The sequence below is a fragment of the Aspergillus neoniger genome (genome assembly GCF_003184625.1).
Source record: "Aspergillus neoniger CBS 115656 unplaced genomic scaffold BO87scaffold_22, whole genome shotgun sequence".
Classification (NCBI taxonomy): domain Eukaryota; kingdom Fungi; phylum Ascomycota; class Eurotiomycetes; order Eurotiales; family Aspergillaceae; genus Aspergillus; species Aspergillus neoniger.
Genome location: NW_020291150.1, coordinates 586,452 through 601,832, shown reverse-complemented (window position 1 = coordinate 601,832; position 15,381 = coordinate 586,452). Strand labels below are relative to the sequence as shown.

The following is a 15,381-nucleotide window of genomic DNA, read 5'->3' as shown; positions in this document are numbered from 1 at the left end:
GATTTCAATCCTGACATCATGATTATTGCTGCTTTTGGTGTCCGGGCCGTACTTTACTTCTTGTTTCCACGGCCTCGGATGGTTTATGAGCACACTGCCTTGGGGTATCATTGTACCTGTCACAAACACCAGAAACACCAGAAACATCCAAACATCCCCCTTTTGCCCCGGAGTGTCTGTGCGCGTCTTTCCCCATCCTGCTTGCTTGTGCTTGCTTGTATCTCGCCAGGCACGGTATTTCTCATGTAACCTCTACTTTACTTACCATACCTTGTGCTCACTTCTCTTCCTTCCTTTTCGGATCTTTGTCTTTCTCACCCATCCATCCGTTTCTCTCCATCTCGGCCTTTTTCTCCAGTATCCATCCACACACACTCTCTGTCTTGTCATGCAACACGGTCCGGATCATCACCAAGATAAGCAAGAGTCATCGTCATGGATGGATCAACTCCGCCTCAGACCCAACGGATCATCCTCACCCGGGGCTGTTTCAATCCATGGTGAGCTGAGGGGAAACCGAGCATCATCAACGCGAAGTTGTGTGGGTGGTACACGCACCCGCCCCTCTTGTCCACCCTCGGGCGGCTCTAAACCCCACGGCCTGTGGTGGCTTATGTCGACGGCCACCCGCGACAAGCAGTTTGGGGGGTGGGCAGCGTGCCGGCGCAACTCCAGCTCTCGTTTCTTCTTCTGTCTAGCTCCAACCCTCTTGACTGCCACTGCGCGCTTTTTCTTTGCGCCAGGCAGTGCCCATCCATGCTTGGGGAGGGAGGGTTACTGCTGACTCTCTCCGTCGCTGAAGTAATGCTCACCCATTCCGTCCCTCCCCCCTTCCCTCATGTGCTGGGGAAAAGGCTGCTGTTGCTCTGCTGCTCGTCCACTACCGAGTTCCTCCTGCCTGCCTTGCCCTGCCCTGCCCTTTAATTCTCCCTCCTCCCTCCCTCCCTCTCTTTTTCTCTTCTCTCTCCCTCTCTCCCTCATCCTTCTCCCGTTCCTTCCCCTCTCACTAGCCCGTTCATTCCCCTTTCGCTTTACTCTTACTGTCCCTGCATTGCGCCTTCCTGGCCTGGGACTCTCTTGACATCTGTATACTTGCGCCATTGACCTGGCCTACTCCTTTATTTCTTAATACACACTCTTAGTCTCTCTCTATCCCTAAGCGCCTAACGCGCTCTGAGCTATGTCCACCCGTAAGAGAAAGCAAGAGGCTGAGGAAGAGGAAGAGCTCCAAGCGCTCCCTAGCGACGAGAGCGAGGAAGAAGAAGAGTAAGTCGCTTACTGCATTGCCTATTGCCAGGTTGTTCGCGAACCTGGGCGCATTCTTGTCATTACCCTCTGCTGGTTCAGCTATCTGCTCTGCTGTCATTTCACTCTTGGGTGCCCTCTCTGCGCGCATCACTCATTGGTGCTTATTGGTGGCATTCAGTCGCATTACCCTCTGCTTGCTGGCACCAACCAGTTGAACCTCATTTACTATTCACCTTTACATTTCATGGATACAATGGCTGATTTGGTACTACTACAGATATGAGGACTCCGAAGTAGCCGAGAGCGAGGAAGGAGAGGAAGAGGGAAGCGAAGAAGAGGAGCTTGAAGAAGAAGAGGAGGGCGAAGAGGAACCAGAGGAACAAGGTGAGATCATTCTTCTAGTCTCCAATCATGCTACGTATCTCTTACTAACGAGTATTCTCCTCCTAGCAGCTCCTCCGGCTTCCAAGAAGCGAAAGACAGCTCCGGCGCCCGAACAAGAGGAGGGAGAAGAAGAGGGCAAGGAAAATGGCGAAGCTGAAAATGGTGAAGATGAGAACGGCGTCGATGAGGAAGAGGAGGAAGCACCGGAAGGCGAGGAAGACGCCGAGGAAGCTCCTGAAGAGACAGCAAAGACCAGTGCCCCTGCCGCCGCTGCTAGCAAGGCCAAGGCTGGCGATGTACCTAAGGAAGCCGAGGCCGATGCTGCTGCAGAGGAGGAGTAAAGACCTTCCATCATGGCGTGATAATGACCCGCCAGTATTGACTGCTGTCGCGCTGGCAATATTCTATTGATAATTCTATGATCATTTGCGCGGATATAGTATCTAATGCACATGCTCCTATATCCTGAAGACCAGGCGAAGCCATTGTTATTATCTTTAGTTCATATGTTGTAACTGTAACTGTAACTACAATCTAAGCACTGGCAGTAGATGGGGGGTACGGAGGAGTCGGAACTATCTTTGGAGAAGCGCATGATGGCTACTCCGCACGGCGGCTTAGCCGGGACTTCCAGCTAGACACTAATACTATTTATCCATCTGGACAGATAGCTACTAGGGCAACCGAATCAACCTATCAAACGGAGCACAGCCTCTTGTTCGCAGTTCAACCACATCCTCAATTTCAACTGCAACCTGGGTATTAATAGTATGGAAAATCAAATCATAAAGACAGAATAAAATCAAGAATAGAAATAGAATTAAATAAAATCACACGAAGGAAAAGGAAGTAAGTAGAAAGCGCATCACATCGAACAATAGGTGATATCGATCAACAAGTCCATACAGAATGTAAGTAGTAAGTAGTAGTAGGAAAGAAAGTAAGCTTCTTATCCCTTGAATTCGCCCCCTCTCTAATAGATACAATTTCCTCTCTCGTTCGTCATTTCAACCGTCTGTCCTCTTCGCCTCTTTCCTTATTTCTTAGGTATCTTCTATATCATAAACCATAGGGAGGGGTAGGAAGAAGCAAAGGATGGAAGACAGGGTGATTTTACACTACCTTCTTTGTAAAGGCAAGGTAGCGTAATCTATCCTAGGTTGAAGATTTAACCATCACTACCGCTGCTGCGGAATGTGGCGCACAGTTGGCAGTACTGATGGGTCAGATCGAGGACAGGTTGAGGAAGGTTCGTCGCTTGGACTATACTCCGGACTTTGACGGCGCCTTCGTCTTCGATGAGTTTGCGGATCAGGAATAGGAGGTCGGGAGAGAACTACATTAGAGAAGAGTGTATTGTTAATTTCATCTTTATCGTCGAGAACAAGGGGAATGGGGCACATACCTCGGAGTACCAGCGATACTGCCAAGCGATAAGACGGATCAAGGCGCCTAGCATTCCTCTCGTGTCATTCTTCTTCTCGTACAACTTGAGGAGCCCCCGCATGGCTTTCGGGGAGAAGCGGATGGCCAGGCAGTGCTGATAGGCTTCGATGCCCTCGTCGAAATGGTGCAGGCGTTCGGCCAACTCGCCGAGAATTTCCCATTCCGTGGCGGATTTCTTGTACTCGATCGCCTGTTGGCGGTATTGGGCCATTTCGGTGCGCCAGATGGTGTAGATGCGGAGGTCTTCGTACAGCACCATGAAGAGGTTATCGAGCCATCTTTCACACAGACGCTTGTTGCGGAATTGTGTGTAGGATGAGTGTGAGGGGTCAGGCTAGTAACACGACGCGTTAGTATGGACTTGGGTGGTTTTATTGAAGGTGGGATGTAGACTTACATCTTCGCTGCCGGATTTGACAACTTCCGATGCCATCGACTGCTCTGGTTTCTCAATGGAGTGCTCTGTTTCTTCTTCCTTGGTACCGTTCGCGCCCTCCTCAGACGTGCCGTTCTCCTGCTCGCTGCTTCCATTCGGCTCGTCTGATACGCTTGCTGAGGATGGTGTGGTTGTAGGCTTAGACGTAGACTGCTGGCGCTCAACACGGTATTCTTCTTCCATGACAAAGACTTCGCTGCGGATTTTCAGGAGTTGGTCCCAGCCTATCGCAGCAGCAATCTTAGTGAGGAGATTGTACGCCTTCAGGAAGGTTCCCTGATAGGCAGCAGCGTGGAGTCTGCGTAGTGAGGGGTGGACGTAATCGTGGGGATCACCCTGCTTGGGCTGTCCTTCGTCGATTTCGTCAAGCATGCTCTCAGCAAGAATTGGGAGCATGATGCGAGATGGTTGGGGCATACGAGGTGTGTCCTTATCCTGGTATGTGAACATGGGGCAGGAGTTCAAGGTCAGGAGGGCCAGATCCCATTGCTCGAGGCCAACGTAGACCTCTGCCAATCGTGCCCAGGTGCTGAACTCGCTTGGAGCAGCAGTCACTGCCCGCTTCGCACACTCTAGAGCCATCTCACCCTCGTTCTTGCCCTGGCAGAAATTAGCCTGGCAGTCAAGCAAGGCATAATCCATGGGAACGTCTTGTAAAGCGTCGAACATCAATCGCACGGCTTGCACCTCTTCGTCTGCCATGATGAGAACTCGGGCAAGAAGCGACGAGACCTCTACATCTCGTGTGCGAAGTTTCTCGAAAAGGTTGATACCGGAAGTGTAGCGCCCCGTTGTTTGAATGTACTTCAGAAGTCCGGATGTCAGGTGGTTGCTGACGGTATTCGGCACTTGTGTTTCCGGATCAGAACTGAGTTGTCTTCCTGTATATGGTATCAGCATTGGGGTCCGTTGGGAGTCAACTGTGGAAGCGCACCCAAGAAGAAGAGTCTCTCCGCAGCATCCAGGAATTTGTGCTCCATCTCCGTATTTGTGACCGGGTTGAACCGACGCACCCCGACTATTTTTCTGATCGCATCGCCACCACCATTGTCCGCGTATGAGTAGGCTCGCAGGATTCCGCAAAGAAAGGTCTCCAGCCAAAGGGCTTCCGTCGCAACTCGCTTGTCTCCGCGTTCATCGATGCAGTAGCTTTCCAGGGTGCCGGGGATTTTGACTTCGACGCGCATGTCCAGGTGGGAGAAGGCATTGTAGCAGCTGTTTGTCTATTAACATTTGCGCAACTATAAACACATACAGACGAAGATGTTTCTAACCAATAGATTCCCGAAACCACCTTGTGTGTCTTGTCGAGCGGAGAGAAAGTAAGCGTATTTACATAGGCGGCTAAACTGGCGGAGGAAGAGGCATCGACACCGGTGACATGGTGATAAACGCCGGTCTGTATTTCGATCCCAAACCAATTGAGTTAGCCATTATCACTCCTCATTCTCAAAGTATGCCTGCGCCCGCACTTCCGACGACCTACCTGGTGATGGGCGTTGGTCTTGGGTTGTTTAACCAGATAAACCAAGTCCGGAGGACCTAGTTCCCGGAGGTTCTGTAGGGACTCGGAACGGGCATCGACAGCGGCGTAGATGTTCTCCTCCTCCTCATAGATCCTGGGAAAACACTCAGGGGTCAGTCGCAGGTCAATGATAGTGGGCCCATTTGGCCGATTGATAGCGAGTGATAGAACACGTAAACGAGGGGAAGACATACTCGGGAACAGCTGGCGCGACCATGGCGCTGGCAGGAGCGCAGACAGAGGCTCTGGATGGTCACAGGAAGGAAACCAAGGGGTATAGGGAGCACGAAGTGCTTTCACGATTGGGAGAAATTGAAGACAATGAGGCGCAGCAGAAAGCGCAGGTCGTTGTTCAAGACCAAACGGAATGGCGACGATCGATGAATGCCTGGCCGCTTCCTCAGGCAACTGCTGGGTCAGGTACCCCGGTACCGCCTTTGCCTCTTTCGGTAATTCCCGCCCGCGCAACGCGTGTCTGTCACGGGCTCTTTCTCCAGTTCCATTTATCGAGTCTCCAATTCTAGACTCTCCGTTCCTTCCATTCATCTTCCCAATCTCCACTCCACGTCATTACCACCTTCCAGGTTGGGCCTTCCCTCAGGTAGCCCGGGGTTGCTTGTCTTTCCTTTTGAAATGTGGTATAGCCGGCCCGGTTTTACTACCACTATCAGGGAGCTCGTTGCGCCCTGCCATTAAACCGGCATTATGTCTAGCTGGGCAGCTTTGAATATTGAACCCGATGAGGCTATTGAGGAAGAAGTCGATGACACCAAGGAGATTCAAATTGAAGAGGCGCTTAAGCTGTACCAAAATGCCTTGAAGCTCCATTCCCAGGGTCCACAGTTCTATGCGCAGGCCGAAGAGGCATATGATGCTCTGCTGGATTCTGAGATATTCAAATATCCCGAGTCAATCTCTGATTATAAAAGAGTAGCCACTCAGGAATCTGAACCTCAGTATGATGACACAGTGGTGGCGGGTGCGACAGAAGCGCTCGCGGAGTTCGACATCAGTGACTCTACGTCGAGCACGCTGATGCAAACCATATACCTATCGTACAAGAACCACGGACAGTATATCCTGGATGCGTTACACGCATCTCTGCAGGGTATCACCGAATCTTCTAAACTTTCTGGGGATCCCCGAAGCAAGGTCAAAGAGAAAACTAGCACAGCTTTGACGGCGTTTGCAGAAGCCCTGGAACGTGACGACTCGGATCTGAACCTCTGGAGACAGAGCGCAAGACTTTGTAGCGCTCTGCAAAGCTATAGACTAACACGATACTGCCTTGAAAGTGTACTAGCAGACGATGACAACCGCTTAGAGGTTCGGACAGAGCAGCTAGGGTTGGAAGAAACATTTGCCGAGGAGCGCCTGCGTGAAGTGCTGCGGTCGCTGCTTGATAGGTTGTCTGTGGCTCAAGTACCCTTGAAAAAGCCGAAAAAGGCCCTTCTCAAATTTCTACAGCGCCAGGCAGACCCGTATCCCTACCTTCCCCCTCTTCCGTTAGATCTGCAGGACACAGATCCGTCGACGAACCCTCTTGCCTTAAAGGCTTCTCGTCATGAGATCAAACCAGCTAGCCCTACATGGGCCGATGTTGGCAAGTCGATAATTCAAAGCCTCACTGATGAAGAAGTCGGCGCGTCAGAGATCGGACCTGGGGCTTCAGTTGGCATATCGGTGCCTATTCTCAGTCCTGAAACAAAGGCCGTAGGGTCTCAACGCCGAGCCTCAGATGCTCAGGCCGCGGATGGGAAATCCAACCAGCAGCAGGACGTCGTCATGTCGGAGGAGCATCAACCCACTGTGAAGTCTGAAGGGCCCGACGTTGTGCCAGAGCAAGTCGATGACCATTCATCCATCGATCAGCGCGCAGAGAAACAGCTCATGGAGTCGCTAGAGATTCAGTCGACTCAGCCCGGTAATCCTGGAGGTCAGCATGAGATTGCAAATGCCGATGAGGTTGATGTAAAGCCCTCAAATGACCGGAAAAGATCATCTGCCTCTGCTGTTACGGAGGACCAGGCAGACCGTATACGGGCAAAAGCCAGGAGGACCCGCCTTCGTGAAGCTACTGAGGATGTCTCATTCCAGAGTGAAGAGGTTAATCTCGACTTGAATAAATACTACGAGGATCGTCTTGAGAGTTTTACCCAAGCTGACGAATGGTTATTCGGTACTGTGGGTACTTTGCTATCCAATCTTGACGTAACAGATCTTGGAAGCATTGACGATCTGAGAAAACAAGTTTGTTCTACCAATGAGAGCAATGATTCTGCAACTGCCGTGACTTGCGCTCCTGAGGGCGCAGGACACTTACTCGTCCGTGATTTGATGGACCTCATCAAGTCCTGGGATGAAGCCAAGTCCCATGCTATGCACCAGCCAGATAATCTTTCCACGCTTCAAGACATTCGGGGTATGGGAAAATCTGGTATTGCGATTTTCCTTGAGCATTCAAGAAAGTCGACCAGGAAATTAGGCATCAAACAAGTCCTCTCCGGAGAAGACGCACTCTACACGTTCCTAAGGACAGTCAATGACGGATGGCTTCCCTTGCACGATGTCGCCCTTTGCTGGCTCAAAGCGCTACTAATGCCCGACTTTGCGAGATATGCGACGGATGACATACTACAACAAGACGGGCCTGTCGTGGAGTCCGCGTATACCCTCTATCAATGGCCGGATACTTTGAAGGAAGCAGTCGTGCAACTCCTGCTGCATGAAGACGAGTACATCTATAGACATATGCGCGAACAGATCGACAACCTTGAGAACAACGTTCTGTCCAATGAATCTGGAAGACTTGCATACAGCACACAATACTTGTCGGACTTGGAGATGCTTCAAACCCTCTTCGAGCTTCACCTCGACATCTATGCGTCTATCAACAATCCAAACAGTGAAATTGATGGTCAAACAAGGCTACTGCAGCGTGATCGCTTGGCAAGATGGTGCTTGCTCGCGCGGACATCGCTCACCCACTTCCTGGATCACAGCTCTCCTAGCCCCACTCGGGAAAGAATGGTACTCCGTCATATCTGGGCATCGACGTTCCATTCAAACATGGCTGGAGATATTCAGAGGGAGCACGTCCTACTTTGCCTCCAGGAGCTGAAGTTATTCTTGGTATCACCCAAAACCCCAGCCATAAGCCTGGTGAACAATGCGGTGATGCCCGAGCTGTCGACCGAGGCAGTTGATCAGGAGATCTCCAAGCTGAAGTCGATGGATTTCTTCATGAAAATATTTAACCCGACGTCGGATGACCCTGTTGGTCTGATCGAGACTATCGAGCCTATCCTTGAACCTTCCTCTGTCCAATTCGGCGAAGGTCTCGACGGAGAAGTATCTGAACAGCCAACTTCTCAGCTCCTTGAGATGGCATCCTTTTTAGATCGCGGAGATGCTACCTTGAGACTTTTCCTATGGAAGAGACTACAGGATGCGTACAAGAAGATTGAATATCCCCCTAAGGTCGTTTCCTGCTACCTCCGCAGCATCGAAATCATCATGAAGGAGCTTAGCACTCCTGCACATCTCGATGAGCCCGGTGACCATCGTCAGATCACTTTGCTCAGATGGCTCAAATCACTCGACAGCATTCTAAGCAAAGCTGTCACGATCGTCTTACATGAATCGGAAAAAGCGTATGAGTGCTTTGACAGGGAACATTTAAGATCATCAATGTCTGCCGTCGCTCGTCTTACAAAGCTCCTCCACAGTTTTGCCCTGTACGAAGACTTGGTTCGTGTAGGTAAACTGTCAGGACCGGAGCTCCGTGGAGCATTGGCAAAGTCTCTGGAGGGTCTGAAAGATAAGCTGCGCGAGATGCAAGTCCGTTGCTGGATCTTGCAGTATACGCTACTGAAGGACGCCATTACACAGAATCCTGAAGCTTTCGATACACCCATGGAAGACCGCGTACATTACTTACGGTCGGTACACAATGCCCTCGGGATTCGCAGGATGTGCAGGTTTTCCCATAAGCAATTTCTCAAACTGGTCAGGTCTGAGATATTCACTCTTGACGTGGAGCAGGACATCGAGCTGGATATCTGTCAAATCCTGTACGATATCTATGGTATCAAGTTGTCCCCGGTGGATGGTTCATTGAATGACCATGGATGTCCTCCCGAAAAGCTGGACCGCTCTACGGCGATCGTCATGGTGGACTTCGTCATGAAGCAGGCCAAGAAGATGAATATCAAGGACCTGTCAAAATCCGAGCTGAAATCTACTATTGACAAGATGCAGCAAGCCATCGGTACTACGAAGTCGTCGCCTCCGCTATCATACAACAAGCGTATCATCACCGCCTACTTGAAGTCACCAATCAATCCTTCTGAGATATCCCGTGCCATTCAGGGAGTGGCTGACCTCCCACTAATTCCTGTACCTGCAGAAAGTGCAGTTATTGCTCAAAATGGCTGGTATTTCCTTCTGGGTCATGCTGCTTTGACAAAGTTTCGCTCCCAGAAGCGTCTGAACCCCGTACCCACAACGGATCTCGACGATGCAATCGTATGGTTCAGACAAGATTTGGAGCACGGGACGTCAAGATGGGAGACCTGGTACCGGCTCGCCCAGACGTATGACTCGAAGCTTGAGGAGGATATTACCTGGTCTGCTGATAAGATCAATAACAATCGGATGGAGTTGGTCACCTGGCAACGCAACGCAATTCATTGCTACGCAATGGCAATTGCAACAGCTATTAAATACTCAGAACCAACAGCTGAGACTCGCGCAATGCTCTCAGATCTGTTCACTGATTTTGGTATCCGTCTATACTCCTCTTCGCGAGCGCCCCTATCGATGGGGGCTTTCAGTCTAGCTGATTTCACGCGGCATTTTAGTGGCGAGGAAGACCAGCGGATGTATGAAGGAAGGCCTTTTAGGGAGATGAAGCTTTATACCGTCTGGAATCTTGCCAGCTACTTGCTTAAGCGTGCCCTTGTCGACAAGCCCAAGAATTGGATGCATGTCACCCTGTTATTCCGCCGGTGATCTGTCATAAGCTAACTGCCACTTAGGACTCATTATATGCGGAGTAAATGCCTCTGGAAGATGTTCAGCTGTGATGAATCTGTTAGAGGTTCTTTTAAACGGATTGAAGTCGACGTGGTCTTGGATTCCCTGCTCGATGCCATCGATGCCCTGCCGCAGCGGAAGGATTCACGCTCTGATCCTATATTTGAGCCACATTATAAGCTTGTCTCGGTAGTACACAAGCTTGTGCATCTTGGGACTCTAACGGTATGCGAGTCTCTATTCTCAAACCTGTTGACATGACTGACTCTCCACTCAGGCTGCGGAGGGAAGCAAAACGCTCCTGGCAACACCTTGGGCTCGCAAAGTCCAGCCTCCGGAAGACCAGACGGCATGGAAGAGATACATACTCGAGGTGCTTCGGAGCCTGCAGAAAGCGGACAAATCAAATTGGCACCATCGTATGGCTGTCAGGGTACGCACACGCTCGTATAGCATGTATCATACTGAGCAATTTCTGACTGTGTCTAGGCTGCACATATTATGTACGATGACGACAAAGACTCTGCAGATGCAGCCGCCTCCGCAAAGAACGAGCTTACCCAGCAGATCTTCACCAAAACAATGACAATCCAGGTCTGGAGACCTGAGTTTGAGCGACCTGGTCGGCATTTTGTTTACACCACACGCTACGCTTACTTCTTCGTCAACCTCCTCGACCAGCTCAATGATCGAGCAAACCTCGACCAATTACTGCGCCGAGTAAGGAAGAAGCAGGGGGATTTTATCAATCACAGCAAGCTTTGGGAGGATGCGTGTCTTACCTATGCCAGGGTAATCCGGAGAGCTGGCCATATCAGCGAGGGCCATGAAGAGGGCATATTCAAGCCCATTGGTTGGGAAGAGTTTGTCGCAAACACAGCCCGTTTGGAAGGCCTTGCACAGTTATCCCCAGAAAGCCCATCCCTTCTTGAACTCCTTCGAGATGCCATTGAGCTGAAAAAGCTCAACAACAACCTTATGAAGGTCTCGTTGCTCGAAGACCTTATTGCAGACCTCTACGCCCGACTTTACGAAGTCAACATGCCACAAGTCATCGAACAAGCGAATGAAGAAAATAAAGAGAAGATGAAAGTCGATCATCTTCTCATGGTTAGTGACGGAGCTGCCGATACTCCTACGCCTCCAACCTCAGCCCCAGCCTCTGAAGCACCTGCACCTCGCGGTCGTACAAAGGGTATCGCACGGCGTGACATCCAAAAACGAGCCGAGACGATTGTCAATCGTAAAGTGCCCCCGCGTGCACCCATGGCCAAAACGTCTGCCACCACAGAAGCAGAACAAGCCAACATTTCCGAAGCTGGTCCAACCTCCGCTCCCAGGCAGACAAACAAATCAGGGTTGCTTGAACCTGGCACTGAAGATGTCGGATCAGGACAGCAGAGCGATATTCCTAACAGCCTGCATAATAGCGCGGATGATGAGAGCGAACTCAGCGAAATGGACGACGAGAGACTGGCCAAGCTGACAACTGAACGCAAGTTACTGTTCCCTAACCTCGATGACCGGGGTTCCATGGATCCGGAGTCGGAGATGTCTGCCCAGGCCAGTGCCGATGGGGATGAAGGGCAAGACATGGAGGGAGATACCGAGCTTGTAGAGGGCGAAGGCGAGACTATGGTCGAAGAAGGCGAAGACCCTGGCGACGGTGACGATGATGAAATGGAAGGCGAAGAAGAGAATGAAAATGAAGCTGGCGGGGACGAAGACATGGAGGGTGAAGGCGAAGATGAAGGGGAGGGGGAGGGGGATCCGGAAGAGGATGAAGATGACAACGATATTACCGAAATGGAAGGTGTGCAGGATAATGACGAGATGGATGACGTTGAGCAGGCTGAGATTCCCGGAACAGATCAGGAAAGCGAAGCTGGTTCTGAACCGGAAGCAATGGAAACATAAATGATGGTTATCCATCGTGCGAGTGTCGAATCATCCGTGCTCATGTTTGATATGACCATTTGAATTTCGAAGTATGCGTTAGGGTCTCATGTACTTCATGGCGTGCAACGAACGGTAGGCGTTCAGGAGGTACTTCTCAACAAGCTTCATGTATCATAGAGAACTATTAATATTATAACAAGAAAGGGGAATATTGGTATCAACAAAATAATCCACCAGAACGCCTGATACATCCTTCCCAGCCGTTACACCATCAAGCAAGTAATTATGTCCAACGAAAGGTATCCTGCCAAACGTATACAAGAAGACAGCAGCGATCTTTCGGCAACAGCTCAGATATCTTCCTCGGGAGCCAGGTCCCATTTCCGAGTCGCCATCTTTCTCTGCCTCTTGCCGGGTGAACCAGTGGGCTGCGGAGCAGGAGAAAACATGCTATCCGCAAGCTTCAGCTGGTCCATTCGCTTGAGGGCGACCTCAATGTCACTTTCGCGTCCGAGGATATTGGAGTTGCGAGAAGTCTCCAGAGTATTCTTCGACCGGGACTTCTTGGTGGGAGAGCGGCAATTCAGCTCGCGTTCCAGGGCTGCAATCTTGCTGCGAAGCTGGTCGTTCTCGAACTCGAGATCTTCGACCCGCTCGTCTGAGGAGGGTTGGGGGTCTTCATGAACTGGAGAGGCTGTTAGTATCTTCAGTGGGAGGATGTTTCTGGCCACAACTTACTTTGAAATCCTCGGGACACGATTTCAATCTTCCTGTCGAGATGCTCGTCGTTGAAACCAGACTGGTTTGATTAGTATGCGGTGGATTAGACTGCACTCGAATGAGACTTACTTGTTGATCCAAAGCATTCTGCCATCTCTTTCGCTCCTCTTCCATTCGCTCATCCATCTCATTCCAACATTCTTCGCGCACATCTTGCTCGATCATGATGCATCTTTCTTCGCTTGCCTTGAGTCGCAGCTCGAAATCGGTCCTGAGAATCTCTTCTTCAGCAAGTCTCACTGAAAGAGATTCGTTCTCTGCCGTCAGTCTTGCGATCTCTGCCAGGGCCTTCTCAAGCTCTTCGTTTGTGCCCATGCTGGGAGTGTTGCGTCCACTAGCGGATCCGTGACGAGATCCAAGCGTGCTGGACAAGATAGACTCGGCAATTGAGGGCGCTCTAGGTACGGCAACTTCACGAGCCAATGCCGAGTAACGCAGGATTTGGGAAGTCGCGTTGTAGTCACCCATAGGATCGGCAGTGACGATCATAATGGCCTTCTGTGGGTGACGGTTGAGGCCAGTAGCCTGGTTGGAAGACGGGAAGGAGTTCGAAAAAAGTAGTTCAGTGAGTTTGCATTGTCTGAACGGAACCATGGCAACCTATTTATGTTAGCAGCTTTCGGGAATTGATGACTATACTCTGTCGTAGCATACCTTATTTCCGTCCTGTATGTCACTCTGCATCTGAAGGCATTGCCCAAGATACATCAAACTCTCGTTGATCTTGCCGGCCTCTGCCAGGGTCGAACCAGCCGTTTTAGCAGTTCGCGCGCGCTCAGAACCTGTTCGTGTTAGCTTTATAACAGCAAGCGAAGAGTCATACTAACCAGCAAGATCTGCCACCGTGAGGGTGTTGCCTATCCAAGTTTCTTCGCCAGTCCTCTTGTTTCGCATTCTTCTTTTGACTTCCAAGCAGAAGAAACCATGACTGCGAGAGCTGACGCTATTGGCTCCGGTTCCAGTAACCTTGCGCTCAGTAAGGCCAACTTCAAGCACCGACAGAGCCTCCTCGTAGGTGCTGCATGCTATCTTGCGTAGTCCCGCAACAACCTTGCGGTCAGGGGAGCCTTCCGTTGGCTTGAAAAACAAGGCTCTGCGTCGGTCCTTCTGCGCATTGCCTCCCTGACGGGACATTGTACTTCCCTGGCCAGGTACTATAGCGGGGGACAGCAGATCGAAGATGCGATCATTATAAACTTCGTACATTGACACCAGGACGACATATTCGGAGTTAGGGTTTAGCTCCATAGTGAGGTGGCTGACATCAGGCGAGCGAAGCAGGCCGTTGGGACGTTGGGGCATATTGCGACGGGGGAATATAAGTGCAGGTGTCGGTTCCTTTGCCGGTTGAGACATGTTAGCACGAGCGGTTTTACCAGAACTCAAGTGGGTGCACGAGTCGTGCTTCATCTTTTCTCTTAATTTAGGATGCATGGTGAGAAGATTGATGTAGCATGTTCTCGAGAGGGATTCGCTGTATATTTTGGAATAGGGACCAGTGTGGGCAGCGGCTAAGGGGGAAAACCGTGCGGTGCCTTGCAACGGGGTTTTTGGGGGAGGGCGCCATACCGTCATAGGGGTAGCTCTTCCAGTACTCATCGGCGTTTGGGCTCTCGAGTTCCTTCCACGTTCGGCAGGGTCGCCATACACAGCCTCGAGGAATGTCTGCGCCGTAAACATTTGGGCTTCGGAACCGTCTGACGCGGCCACGGTTGACAGAAGAAGAGGGCTAATAGAGTTGTCGGGTGGCCTGATAGTCGAGGCCAAAGAATTGAAGATAAGGTCAAGACTCATTTGGGTAATTCCTCGCTGCGACTTCGAACCTAGGATTGTATGGCTCTGTAGGTTGTCCTTGTCAGTACATGTTCAAGTTCACTCATGGTGATGCGGTGGACTAGACCTTTCCGCTGCCTGTCACTCCCAACGTTGCAATAAGGCCGTCCCTGCCCTCCACCAATACACCCCTAACCAGAGACTCCAACTCGGTGCCATGGAAGACGTCCAGCTGAGACGCTGACTCTTCGAACACCTTGGTGAAACCGAACCTTTCCACGGCACGCTTTCGTGCATCGGATGGGGGTTGCAGGGTGATATGGGTGGGAGAGGCGGCCGCCGTTTCCTGGTCATCTTCAACGGTGACCTTTGGCTCCGGAGCCTCGATTGTCAAGCATCGTTCAGCGTGTTCCTCCAAATACTGCGGCATAGGTGGCCGCAGGCGGAGGTACACCTGGAATAGAGATGCGGGGGAGGACTTTGTCGAGCTCATGGTGGGTAGCAGTCCACGTTGTCTGTTCACATTCGATTGAACAGAGTGGAGTAACTGCGAGATGTCGTGCGTCTTTGGGCGGATATGAGGTCCAGATCGAAGCACCATCGAAGCTGGAGAAGGCGAGACTTTCCCCAGGCCAGCGATCACGTTATGTTGACTTTTCCCTTTTGGGTTGGGTGTCGTGTTGTCCTGACAACTAGTCGCGCATGATGTAAGCTCGTATTTGTGTGCCTGCAGATTCAGGCGGGAATTAGAGTTTCTAGTGCGAAAGATGGCCTTAGTGCCTGAAGTTGCGCCCGGCTCAGCCTTGCTCGTATTCGCTACTCTTGGCGCTTGTTGTAATCCAGCAACTACTAA

General features: G+C 51.0%; 5 protein-coding genes across 5 annotated transcripts; 3 read left to right on the top strand and 2 right to left on the bottom strand.

Annotated features, from left to right (window-relative positions):
• The first annotated feature begins 42 nt into the window (after positions 1–42).
• Positions 43–1,152, top strand: BO87DRAFT_101362 (uncharacterized protein). The gene has a single exon (XM_025617793.1). It carries the CDS (start codon positions 86–88, stop codon positions 782–784), a length of 699 nt encoding a protein of 232 aa, XP_025478409.1. The 5' UTR covers positions 43–85; the 3' UTR covers positions 785–1,152.
• Positions 1,153–1,180: 28 nt separating this feature from the next.
• Positions 1,181–1,973, top strand: BO87DRAFT_427483 (uncharacterized protein; the record flags this gene model as incomplete). Its single annotated transcript, XM_025627408.1, has 3 exons — positions 1,181–1,266; positions 1,526–1,632; positions 1,699–1,973. 3 exons carry the CDS (start codon positions 1,181–1,183, stop codon positions 1,971–1,973), a joined length of 468 nt encoding a protein of 155 aa, XP_025478408.1.
• A 396-nt stretch (positions 1,974–2,369) lies between these two features.
• BO87DRAFT_337962 (ChAPs family protein) lies at positions 2,370–5,403 on the bottom strand. Its single transcript, XM_025620575.1, has 7 exons — positions 5,234–5,403; positions 5,001–5,133; positions 4,789–4,913; positions 4,449–4,729; positions 3,476–4,395; positions 3,038–3,412; positions 2,370–2,968 (listed from the first exon to the last, which is right to left on the bottom strand). The coding sequence occupies exons 1-7, from the start codon at positions 5,254–5,256 to the stop codon at positions 2,801–2,803; spliced, it is 2,025 nt and encodes a 674-aa protein (XP_025478407.1). The 5' UTR covers positions 5,257–5,403; the 3' UTR covers positions 2,370–2,800.
• Positions 5,404–5,594: 191 nt separating this feature from the next.
• On the top strand, positions 5,595–12,323 carry hir3 (putative transcriptional corepressor of histone genes (Hir3)). The gene is made up of 4 exons (XM_025617792.1): positions 5,595–10,024; positions 10,079–10,301; positions 10,354–10,509; positions 10,566–12,323. Exons 1-4 carry the CDS (start codon positions 5,745–5,747, stop codon positions 11,991–11,993), a joined length of 6,087 nt encoding a protein of 2,028 aa, XP_025478406.1. The 5' UTR covers positions 5,595–5,744; the 3' UTR covers positions 11,994–12,323.
• BO87DRAFT_362255 (kinesin family protein) lies at positions 12,135–15,098 on the bottom strand. The gene is made up of 7 exons (XM_025621624.1): positions 14,656–15,098; positions 14,325–14,594; positions 13,583–14,093; positions 13,410–13,537; positions 12,825–13,355; positions 12,714–12,774; positions 12,135–12,660 (listed from the first exon to the last, which is right to left on the bottom strand). The coding sequence occupies exons 1-7, from the start codon at positions 15,019–15,021 to the stop codon at positions 12,326–12,328; spliced, it is 2,202 nt and encodes a 733-aa protein (XP_025478405.1). The 5' UTR covers positions 15,022–15,098; the 3' UTR covers positions 12,135–12,325.
• Between the last annotated feature and the right edge of the window lie 283 nt (positions 15,099–15,381).

Excerpts from the sequence above, each read along its gene's own strand:
- BO87DRAFT_101362 (XM_025617793.1), top strand. The coding sequence starts at position 86 with ATGAGCACACTGCCTTGGGGTATCATTGTACCTGTCACAAACACCAGA.
- BO87DRAFT_337962 (XM_025620575.1), bottom strand. The coding sequence starts at position 5,256 with ATGGTCGCGCCAGCTGTTCCCGA. Across the intron at positions 4,730-4,788 it reads GTGGTTTCGGGAATCTATTG|CTGCTACAATGCCTTCTCCC; the intron begins GTTAGAAACATC and ends ATAGACAAACAG. Across the intron at positions 4,396-4,448 it reads GGAGAGACTCTTCTTCTTGG|GAAGACAACTCAGTTCTGAT; the intron begins GTGCGCTTCCAC and ends TACCATATACAG.
- hir3 (XM_025617792.1), top strand. The coding sequence starts at position 5,745 with ATGTCTAGCTGGGCAGCTTTGAATATTGAACCCGATGAGGCTATTGAG. Across the intron at positions 10,025-10,078 it reads GACAAGCCCAAGAATTGGAT|GACTCATTATATGCGGAGTA; the intron begins GCATGTCACCCT and ends ACTGCCACTTAG. Across the intron at positions 10,510-10,565 it reads ACCATCGTATGGCTGTCAGG|GCTGCACATATTATGTACGA; the intron begins GTACGCACACGC and ends GACTGTGTCTAG.
- BO87DRAFT_362255 (XM_025621624.1), bottom strand. The coding sequence starts at position 15,021 with ATGAGCTCGACAAAGTCCTCCCCCGCATCTCTATTCCAGGTGTACCTC. Across the intron at positions 14,595-14,655 it reads GAGTGACAGGCAGCGGAAAG|AGCCATACAATCCTAGGTTC; the intron begins GTCTAGTCCACC and ends GACAACCTACAG. Across the intron at positions 12,775-12,824 it reads AGAATGCTTTGGATCAACAA|TCTGGTTTCAACGACGAGCA; the intron begins GTAAGTCTCATT and ends TAATCAAACCAG.